The sequence below is a fragment of the Harmonia axyridis genome, chromosome 4, assembly GCF_914767665.1.
Source record: "Harmonia axyridis chromosome 4, icHarAxyr1.1, whole genome shotgun sequence".
Lineage (NCBI taxonomy): Eukaryota > Metazoa > Arthropoda > Insecta > Coleoptera > Coccinellidae > Harmonia > Harmonia axyridis.
Window position 1 is genome coordinate 30,189,348 of NC_059504.1, and position 12,340 is coordinate 30,201,687.

The 12,340-nt window shown below is 36.4% G+C and overlaps 1 protein-coding gene across 1 annotated transcript; it reads right to left on the reverse strand.

Annotated features, from left to right (window-relative positions):
- Positions 1-9,965: 9,965 nt before the first annotated feature.
- Positions 9,966-10,748, reverse strand: LOC123678661. Its single transcript, XM_045615797.1, has one exon. It carries the CDS (start codon positions 10,746-10,748, stop codon positions 9,966-9,968), a length of 783 nt encoding a protein of 260 aa, XP_045471753.1.
- Between the last annotated feature and the right edge of the window lie 1,592 nt (positions 10,749-12,340).

The window sequence follows — 12,340 nt, forward strand, 5'->3', positions numbered from 1 at the left end:
TTATTTGTTGTTTTCATTAGGTTTTCGGGTTCTATGCTACGTTCATGTTCAGATATTCTAGTCTTGAGATACCTTCCCGTTTGCCCAATATACACTTTGTCGCATTCCGCACAGGGAATTTTATATCTACCTTTTCAACTTCAAATTGAGACTTTACAAATTCAAATTGGGAATAATCAAATTCAAATTTGGACTGAACACATTCAAATTGGAACTAAACACATTCAAATTGGGAATGAAAACATTCAAATTGGGAAAAAATCAAATTCAAATTGGGGCAATATTAATTTTTATGTGAGTATGAACTTTTTTTAAATTTTCTCATGTTAAAAGTAAAAAACGAGTGACTGCAGTATACCAAAAGTATGATTCGAAAACATGAACTATATTAAAAAAAAGGTGCGGAATGAATTAACACAAATCATTGCGATCCATAGGGGAAACGTTATTTTGAAACTATTGGAAATCTGTTCATTTGATGCAGAACATTTTTTTGAATTGAACTTTGGTATAGATTCGTTCGCTGTTTCCTTTTCATACAATACTATGCTTGTATTTCATAGAAAAAATCCTCAGACTACTAAACATAGATAGAGAGATCATGTTTATATTCTGTAGCTTATTATATGTCATTTTAAGTGCGCAAATTTTGTCCCCAACTTGAACTATCAAATTTGACACGAAGCGCGCGGAAACGAAAACATATCAGAGATTCAGAGATACAATATTTCACGTAATTCGAGAATTTCTCCACAAAGAATGCACTTTTTATGTTCCATAGGGACTCAACGTCTCAAAGCAACTCAGAATATATTGAGTTGAATATCAGAAATTCAGAAAACAAACTTCAAGCGCGTCAAACGACGTGAAAAAACGGATGACACTAAGAGAGCAATAGTTGCCAAACCTTGGATTTCAGCAGGAGGATACAGAAAATATTCTGCATACTATAAATTCGACAGTTAGAAAAAATATTGGATTCCAAATATTCAAATTTGCATATTCAATTGAGAATCACTCAAATAAATATATTTCATTCAATATAATATACATTCATAACGTATACATCATATAGAAAAATTGTGGATTTGAAAATATAGCACAAACTGACCATGTAATCTAACCAACCATGTTGGGGACATGTAAAATTTGCCTACTCTATGTTTATTAATCTATGGAAAAATCAAATTAAAAAGCAATAAATGTCGACCCAATTTGAAATTGAGTATTCCCAATTTGAAATTGAGTATTCCGAATTTGAAATTGAGTATTCCCAATTTGAATATGTTTAGTCCCAATTTGAATTTGGTTATTCCCAAGTCGATTTTGTTAATTTCCAATTTGATATTTTCAAGTTTCCATTCGAAGTTGAAAAGGTATGAATAAAATGGTTCAGCAAACGAATGAATCCGTTTAAATAACGGATATGAATCCGGAATCAGACTTGTATTTATTGCTCTCACGAAAAATATGGCATCACCCTCCATCTCCACCAAATTGATCAACACACCCCCTGTATATAGTATCCGATACAAAAAAATACGACTGTCTCAATAAGCAGAAACACGCAACATCCCTTTAGCAGCAAGTCACCCCATATGATCGGGAGTAAAAGTGAAATCGACTTATAAACCAGATAACGGTCCGAATCAATCCCAATCGGGGTTTATGTGTAAAACTCTTGGGGTAGTAGCGACGACCCCGATCCCAATCATCTACGATGCAGTTAGTAGTCTCTTCTTCAGTTTTTGTACCGGCCATTTGCGATCCTGAGGGGAATTGCAAGTCTCCAGGAGTGTGTTAGGGGGTTGGGGAAGCGGGGGGTGTCGGTATCGATTCCCGCCACCCCAGACTATTTGCCGGAACGAACCCACATTTGATTCTGATTGCGCTCATATTTGCGAGCTGCCGAGTTGAGATGTTCTCGAGTTGGCTCTCGGGATGCTGCGGTTACCTGATGCTAATTTCTGGTGTGACCGATTCGGGTTGACATCTTTATAATAGAAATGTTGGAATTTTTTGTTTCTGAAAATTACAATATCGTTATCGATACGTCGTTAATAATAATAATAATAATAATAATAATATCCTTTATTTGATCAAATATCAACAGATGTAGATCACGTCAATACATATCAATACATATGAACACTATAATGAAACAAAATCCCTTTCACTTAAAAAATCCTTAACACTATAATAACATTTACTAACCAAAAACATTTTTAATCTTTTTCTTTGAATTGCAATAGGCATGCATTTAAAATTTTGAGGAAATTTATTCCATACTGTGATTATAAAATATACAGCATTCCTTTGTATATAACTAAAATTTGTTTTTTCTCTACTGAGATAATTTTTTCCTCTGGTATTGTATTCATGACTTAACAGTAATTCTTTAAAATCATTGAAGTTGTTGCTTACATACATAACACATTCATAAATAAACAGACTGTACAATGTCAATAAGTTATTACCAATAAATATATTTCTACAGCTCTCATTGTATTTCATTTTGAAGATAGTTCTCAAGCATCTCTTCTGCATTATGAATATTCTCTCAGCCTCAACAGAATTACCCCAGAAAATTATTCCGTACCTGAGCTTGGACTGAACATAGGCATAATAAGCTGTCAGGGCCGCCTCTTCACTAATTGTATTGGTCAATATCCTCAAAGCATAGCAATATCTTGCAATACTTGTAGACAGATTTTCAATTTGTGTTTTCCAACTCAAATCCCTATCGATATATATCCCCAGGAAAGGTACTGCATCCTCTGTCTTGATCGTTTTACCATGGTATGTCAAGCTTATGGCATCTTTATTTCTTTCCCTAAAGACAAGCAATTTTGTTTTGTCGATGTTTATTACCAATTCATTTCTTTTAAACCATTCTTCAAGATTTTTCAAGTCACATTCAAGCTGATCCTTGCATTCAGTCACAGTCTTACGAGACAAAATCATTGACACATCATCAGCAAACATAACCATATCATTGGATGTTACATGAATTAAATCATTGGTATAGATTATATAGAGTAGAGGACCCAATATTGAGCCTTGTGGTACACCTCTCTCAACATGTAAGGGATCTGATATTACCTGTTTGCCATTTTTTCCTCTCTCTGTGGTTCTTTGAGTTCTTCTTGTTAAATATGATCTGAAGAGATCTAGTGCAACTCCTCTTATTCCATATTTTTCCATTTTCTCTAGTAGGATGTTATGATTCACACTGTCAAATGCTTTTGTCAAATCAAGGCAAAGAGCTGCTGTCACTTGATTTTTATTCAATGATTTTATGATGGAATTTAGTGCCTGATACATTGCATTTATTGTAGATTTTCCTTGCCTGAAACCACATTGCTGCTTAACCAAGATGTTATTTATGTCAAAAAAATGTAAGACCTTATCAAAGATTATTCTCTCGAAAATCTTGTTGATATTAGATAATATTGATATAGGGCGATAGTTATCATAGATGTTCTTATTTCCCTTCTTGTGAATTGGTTTAACCAGAGCTTCTTTGAGTGCCTGTGGGTATTCACCTCCTTGCAATATTCGATTGATTATATGAGTTAAGGGTTTCACAAGTATTGATGCACAGGTTTTTAATAGGTCAACAGGTATCTCATCATATCCGACTGTTTTCTTGTTTTTTAAGCGCCTTATATAACCTAGCATTTCCTCTTCCAATACTGGCCCCAGAAAAATGCTACTATCGATTGGTCTAACACTCTCTGTGTCCGTCTTATTGCTCATATCAGGTCTTGGAGCAGACTTCAGAAAGAAAGCGTTCATCTCGTTTAATAAATCTTCCTCTGATTTTTCTGGAAACACCTTGAATAATGATTTGTCTTTATCTCTTTCATTTTTGGTTGTTTTATTTATCAATGTCCAAGTGGCTGTGGTCTTATTCTCAGAATTTGCTATGAATGACATTTCTGCATTTTTTTTGGATTGTCTAACTACTTGCTTCAATATATTTGAGTATTTCTTGTAGAACTCCTGTGATATTAAACCGTCCAACATTTATCCATATGTAAATATTTTGTACAGTATATTTTACCTATTCACCTCATTCTGATAGGATAACGTATCAATAATAAATTCCAGAAATTTTATATTTATGACAACATTTTTTGAGTATCAGAAATTGATTGCGGTTAAAGGAAATTATGATTTGAAAGTATTAGATACGAAATCTATGCCAATTGAGTTTAACCACTATAACACATTATCTTGTTATGTGTATATTTAGGATGTATAAAGCTAGGTAGAATGATCAAATCAGTTTAACACGCTCAGCGTTTTATAAAGTCTATATTCAAATGAACACACTTATGTAGATCACGAGTTACAAGAGAGAAGAGAGAATTTCAAGAGATGTTCAAAAATTGGCATTGATACAAATCATAAGAGTTTATCCAACATGGATGTTTCACATGAACATGAACAGATTGCGTTACATGTACTCAAAATAATATTTGATAACACATTATTTGATCTGATATGATCTGATCTGATTTGACATTATTTGAGCAGGGTTACTTCTATTTTACAATTCATTCATTCAAAATACACAAAAATTGGAAAGTTTTCCATTGAGAGGTTTCATTTTGAATAGCCCACTATCTAGGCAGCTATCACTTTTGACATTTGACAGGTAAAAACTACGCTTTCACATTATGGAGCGATAAAGACTTCAAAAAGGCATTGAAATTTTTGAAACTGTTAAAATTCACTGTTCGCAAAACTAAAGCCACTTTGGGTCGTTGTAAAGCACCTTCTCAAGCGGCACTAATGAAATTAACTGATGGAAAAATTTGAGCTGTTGGGAAAGTTAGTTATGTGGAGAATCTAAACCGATTGCACACAGAACAACCAATAACAATACTGCTGTAGATTTGCCGAGTCCTTGTCGATCTTGGGAATTAGGCAATCGCCTAATCCCCAACATCGACAAGGAGAATGTCGTTTGTGGATTACAAACTACATTACACCGTATTTTGTATAAATACTTAGGTCTTGAGGCTTTTAAAGTTCCGTTAACACAAGAACTCCAGCCGGTAGATCACCAGCAACGTCGCATCTTCGCTGATTGAGTCCTTGAAATGCATCGAAATAATTTCAGTCAAAAAATCATCTTCAGTGTTGATGCCCAATTTCACCTCGACGGCTACGTTAACAAACATAATTAATGCATTTGGGGCTAGGAAAATTCAGCGATGATTAATGGAGAGCCTCTCCATCATCAATGTTTGGTGCAGTTTTTGGGCTAATGGTGTGATTGGACCTTACTTATTCGAAAATGGGGCTGGTGCAAGTGTTATGGTGAATGGATTGTGCTACCGAGCTATGATTAATGAGTTTTCATTGCCGTAATTGGGAATATTGATGTGGACGACGTTTATTTTCAATAAGACTAAATAATCGCAGTTTTGCAAAAAAGTTTGCTAATGTGTCATTTTTTCAAAAGAGTGATCACAATTGACAACCGAGATCTTGTGATTTAAGCCATAAAAAAATTTTTCTTTGGGGCCAACTGATATATGAGGTCTATGCTAATGGTCCACCATCGATTCAAGACCTGAAAGGTGGAATACGTGATATTATCGAGGACATACAGTCGCAAATGTACGAATTGGGCATGAAAAATTTTATGGAAAGGTGCTGCAACCTTAGCGGTGAAAGCCATTTGGCTGATATCGTTTTTCATAGTTAATGGAATACCTACTACATTACAATGAGATCCATCCATTGATTAGTCTTGTGAAAACTCGTTTTTTTTAATCAAAATTGAACCTCCTAGTGGAAAGCCCTTCAATAAATCTAAAGTGAACAGATTGATCATTTCAGAAAGAATTATTGAGCTTTGTTTTTTGATCAGTTGGCACAACACATATGCAGTCTTTTTCATTTTTTCTGAAGATTCTATGACATAATATAATTCTACCTGAATTGAACACTATTCTTAGTGTCTTTTTTTGAAGAATGAAAAGAGAAGACACATTTCCTGATCCAAATGTAACGAATTCGCAAGCCCTACGCCACTGCCTCTTTCTAGAAAGTACCGGACGCACCGAGAGCTCGATAGAAAGATCAAGACGCTTCTAGAGAGAGATGCCAGCGGTATATAACCAATCGAAGCCGCAGAGCAGGGCTGTGCGACGGAATCGGCGGTCAGTGCCGTACACTAAATTAGATATAAGTTGTAGAAATAAATTAATGTAGTAGTGGAAATAAATTAGTGTAATAGTTTAAATGAATATTCTGTAAATAGTTGTTTATAGTTGTGTACCTGAAATAAATTAGTGTTAGTCAGAATCATCGATTTAATTAACCAAAAAACGTAACAATTGGTGTCAGGTGTGGGGTTCGCGTGTGTTTTCGAACCGAGAGTTAATTAAATCGTGAATATTTTTGTGGACATTATCGTGGACATTTTTTTAAGTGGACATTCTCGTGAGCCTTTTTGTGGAAATTCTCGTGGAAATTTCTGAGGACAGTACTGTGAACATTTTTGTGGTTATATTTTTGAATGCCATTTACGAGATCCCAGTCAAGGAGAATGGATCAGACAACCTTGGATTTCTGTAAGCAAGCTTTGAACAACTGACCAAGCAAGTGCAGGATAACCATATTGCAATCGAGGACTATACCACAGAAATAAAGGAAAGCTTTGAATCGTTTCGAAATGAAATAAAGGATAATTGTAGAAGAATGATGGATAACACGAAAAGGTTAGAGAATACTAGGAATGAGGTTGAATCGAAGAAACTGGAGGACCATGAAAGGAACCAGAATAATCAGGAAGTGTCAAAAATTATGGAAGCTATACCAGATAGAAAAAAAGAACGTTTGCAAATGACGGAAGCCAGAAGACTGAAACTAGAAGAATACAGGGCCTTTCAGAAATTTCTGAAGAATGTTTGCAGCGTCGAGATCTGGTTGAATCAAAAGCTCCATATAGCGGCAGATGAGAGCTATAGGGAACCTCATAACCTGGAAAGTAAAATCCAGAAGTATTCTTCATTCGAGGCAGAGGTTATGGACAGCGATGAAAGAGTGCAAAGCGTAATAAACGAGGGAGAACAGTTACTACATTCGAATCACTATGCCAAAGATGAGATAGTCGTAAGGATGGAAGAAATCAAAGAGGATTGGAAGAGACTGTTGGAACTCAAGCGAATCAAACGGGAAAAGCTGAACGAAGCATATCAAGCACTGCTCTTCAGAAGGTCCGTCGAAGAGTTTGAGGTTTGGCTAGGTGAAGTTGAGATTCAAGTTAGTAACGATTTCGAAAACGGCTTGGCTTCAGACAACAACATCCTTAGATGTCACCCCGCTTTGGAAAATGACTACCAACAGCGCTCAGAGAACTACGACAGCACCCACGAGATAGACGGTTGAGCGACAAGAAATCGCTGGCAGCGTCTTTGGACCTGGGTATCAGTCTTACCGTGGTCCAGAGCTTACAGAAAAAGCATCGGAAGCTGGAGGTCGAGCTGAACTCGAGGGAACACATCGTGAAAAGTTTGATGGATAGGGCGGTCAACATGATGAGATCCGGTCATGAGTTCTCCAATGATATTAGTGAGGAGGTGAAGGAATTGGAGAATCGATTTGTGATAGTGAGGGATATGGCCAGTCGGAAGATGTTGAGGTTGCAAGATGCCCTGGAATCGGAAAAGTTTTACGAGGAGAGTTCAGAAGCTGAGGCCTGGATTGATGACAAGTTGTCGGCTCTGGCAACAAGTGAGATTGGTAGAGATGAGATTTCCATTCAGATGTTGCAGGGAGAGCTGAGTATAATAACTGCTGAAGTTGTAGCTTACCAGGAAACGATTGATAAATTACCTCAGACATGTAGCAATCTTGTGAAAAAAGAGCACTACGATGCCGATAACATCAAGAAAAGGGAGGAAGAAATAGTGCAAGAGTTCAAGAAGTTACGTCAGCTAGTTGCTCAGAGGAAAGTTCCTCTCTCTGAAGCCTTCCAGTATTTCAGGTTCCTCCAAGAGTGCACCAAGCTCCGAGAATGGATCAAGGACCAGATGAACAAGTCCAAAATTGAAAAGCATGGAGTTGATGTCGGGAATGTGGAACTTATAATTCATGCCTTCGACACTTTTTACGCCCGTATAATGAATAGCGAGGCAAGGCTCCAATCATGTTTAGTTAGCGGAAATGCTCTGATCGATGCTAAATGTAGCTACAGTGCCAAGATCCAGGAGAAGATGATTGAGGTCCAGACTCAATGGAAGGATCTTTTGGAGCTAGTAAACGGCCCGAATGAATTCTTGGTCGCAGCAAAAGAGAAGCATATGTTCGATAGAAGAGCTGAAGAAATAATCTCTTGGATAAGCGAGAAAGAGGTTGACTTGTGCTACGGTACCAATAATCAAAACTCGAAAAGTAACCAAGATTTGCTCAGAAAACTTCAGGCTTTCGAAGGCGAGTTGAAAGTAGTCAAGGACAAGTTGGACTTTATAAAGGAAGAGGTCAAAAAACTTGTTGCGGAATTCCCAGATACCAATGAGCACGTTGACAGCAAGAAGGAAGATACGCTGGAAGCTTAAAAATATCTTATTGTGTGCGTAGATAGGAAGAAATATGCTAAATGGAGCTCACTTCATTCAATATACAAAACTCGCATGTGTTAGAATGATATTCTAAATGAAAATTTAAAATAAAATTTGAAAAGTTGATACATTAAAATATTATTATGGCAATTGAATTTGCGATGATTTCACCCTCACTCTTAAAAAAAATCATGCTTACCAAATGAAATCAACATTTCTGGCTCCTGCCACATTATCTGTTGGATCCGCTACTATATTACAATTCCATTGTATGTTACTAAATGGTGAATGCGTTGGTACTCTGAAAGAAATTAGATTATCCCATTTGCTGCAATTTACCTTGAGTTAAATTTAATACTTCTCTGCCAATATCCAATAGGATATTGTAATAACAATAGATCGAAATTATGTGGTCATGGGTTAGCTAATTTATCATAGAAAACTAGTATGTATCCAGTAAGTGAGAGATTTATTCCAGAATTTAATTTCTCTACGACTCTGAATCCCTCATCGCAATCATATTTATATTGTCTTATTCGCATTTCAAAGAGTTGTTTGGATTTTGAGCATCCCAGGAAAGGTTTTTTTATAAACCACATTAGATTGGTTATCTAACGGTGTTGAATTTTTTAATCCAGAAAATAGATTACTCGTGGTTTTGAGATTATAAATTGACAAAATTGTTGTTGTTGACCTGTCTTTGAGGGTTCGAGCGGTATTATGGCCTAGATCCAAAATAAAATGAAAACAAAAGTATTGATCTCACTGTTCTTCTGGGCAATTTGTATCTCCAATTCTAAATTATTTAGTGTTTATGTTACACTCAAACACCGAAAACGCTCACTGAGCGAAATAAACGGCCACAACGCGTTGTGAACGGTTCTCAATAACCAAACACCGAAATATCATCATTAATCGCGTTGTGGCCAGTCCATTGCGTCCACAACGCGTTCTGGACAATCTTTAAACAGCCAGAACGCGTTCTGGCTATATCCAAACAACCACAACGCATTTAGAATAAAAGACGCATGTAAACCGATTATATTTTAATATGGAACAGGGTTAACAAAGAAAAAATAATCAGAGGGTTGGAAACCTTAGATCATATAATATAATAATATAATATACTCTAATAATAATATAATATAATATGATCTAAGTTGGAAACCTAAGTACAAACATAAAACACAAATGAAAGAAAATTTTAAAATATTTGAAAGGTCGAATATAGGTATACCAGATTAAACGCGAAACAGATACCTAGTTAAAAGGACATAATAATTGTCTATTTACTTATTTTTGCAGGCACTATTATCATGAAATTTCGAATTGCACAACACCTTATTGGCCTTGCAGTTGCACCTTTTCGTGTTACAATAACGCTTACAATTGTCTTGATCCAGACGAAAGAGCGGAAGCTTTTCTCAAATTTATAGAGCAACTCGGGACATCTGATGAATTTATAAAATTTGAATCCGCAAAGATAAATTCATTACGACTATAAAGTCTTTCCAGTGCACCGTCTTTGGTTCCCAACTTATACAAGCTGGACTCATTCACGTTTAAGACCACAGCTAGAACACTTCTAGGAGCAAGACGCCCCCTGTCGACATCCGGAACTTTTACTACAACATTTTGACCAATTTCAGCAGGGGGTATTTTTTCCCGGGACAAAGTCAGCATTTTTTCAGCTTGCTTTTCCAATCCGGCTTTTGCGTCCTCGCGTTGCACTTTGATTGTATCACTTCGAAAGCAAAGGCTGCATGTGACTTCTCCTTCATTTTCAAGACCGCACGTTATGTGTACTTTTAAACCGCATATTGTACAGGGTTGGGTAATTCCAAATTCTTCGCAAGTGTAACATGCAACGGGATTGGGTTCTGCATTTGTCGCAACAGGATTGGGTTCTGCATTTGTCACTACCTCTTCATTCTGCTGTTCTGTTTCACATGTCATCCCTTCTAACATTTTCTCCAAATCTTCTTCAGTTTTCAAAGAATCATATACTTCACTTTCCAGGGAGGAGTCTGCCAGTCCGATTCTTTGCTTGCTACCAAACATAGCTTCGTAAGCCCTTTTTTTAATCCCTTCGTGTAGGGCTTGATTTTTTTTACTCTGAATAAACTGTAAACCGTCTGACCACTGTTTGGTATTATTATCAAGCATCCAAGCTACCAACATATCTCTTACATCCTGATTAGATCGTTCTACAGATCCTTGGCTTTGTGAATGACGGGGCTTTCCGTGTACAAGTTTAAGACCTGGCCACAAATCCTTTAACTCTTCTATAATCCTATTGGAAAATTCTCTTCCGTTGTCGCTTTGTAGAATAAACGGAGCACCGAACATGCAAAAAATGTCTACCACGACATACGCAACTTCTTCAGTCGTTTTTGATTTAAGTGGTTTCAAAATGGTAAATTTTGTGAGGTGGTCTTGATAGTTTAATATAAAACGGTAGTCTCGATCGGGTTCACTCTGCATATCGATCAAATCCACTTGACATCTGGAGTTCATGTGATCTGATAAAATTGGTGCGACAACTAACCCCTTTTTCCTTATTTTCTTTTTTCCTTGATATTGTTCGCAAAGAGACAAATAAATTTGTATAGCTGTTCTAGTAACATTGCAGTATTTTTTGTTGATTTCAGCCTCCACGACTAAAAAACAAATAAACAAGTTGTTTTATTTTATCATAACCGGTGTCCGCAAATACTATGTAAGGATTACATTAAAATTAGATTGGGTTTTCCGACATCACTAATGAAATTAGATGATTATACTTACCTCTAGTTCGTTTGTGTCCAGTTGCTATGTGTGCAGCTTCAATAATGCCAAAAAGATCCTCTGTTTTACAGTAATATCGAAAACTCTCATCTCGTGTTCCTTTGTTTTTAGCAATTAATTTTTCATTTTCCCCAATTGTTATGATATCGTATCTCTTTAGCCTTCTATATTGCTTGGCAGACAACGGCATTTTGCTATCTCTCAAACGTTTGGCTTCTTTTACCTCTCGGACGACCTCTTCATACCGTTCGTTTGTGAAATAATCGCTTCGATTATTGCTGTTGTCGACGATGGTTTTAATTTTTTCAATAAACGCATCTCTCATTTTAGCCTTTAGGTTATGATAGGTATACTAGGAACCTAGGCACATAAAACGCACCTTACTCGATAACAGATAAAACGCACCTTACTCGATAACAGTTGGGATCACACTGACAAGTCTGGACTGGAACACGTGGTTCGTGAACCCCTCCCCCAAGCTTTCAGACACGTTGTGGTTGTTTGAATATTGCCAGAACGCGTTCTGGCTGTTTAAAGATTGTCCAGAACGCGTTGTGGACGCAATGGGCCGGCCACAACGCGATTAATGATGATAGGCATCCGGCAACATGGCGACATTGGATGACTTTTACGCTGAACTCAATAAATTAAATAAAAATAAGTTAATCGAAATTATATTCAATAAAAGTGTATCAGACAGTATCACAATGAATGAAAGTATCAGAAAACATATAAATGTGTGGAGTGAAGACGGTTTGCATGGTTCATCCGGCGATTCATCACAACTTAACCTAGAAACAAGTATCCAATTTGTGAAGTTGAAAAGCGAATTAGAAATTCTAAAAACAAAATTAGACGCTTCATCTGAGAAGACATCATGCCTGATGGAGGTAATTGAAAATCAAAAGTGTATTATCGAACTGCAAAAATCAATGATGAATGTAAACAAAACCAATACAAGAGAAATGAAA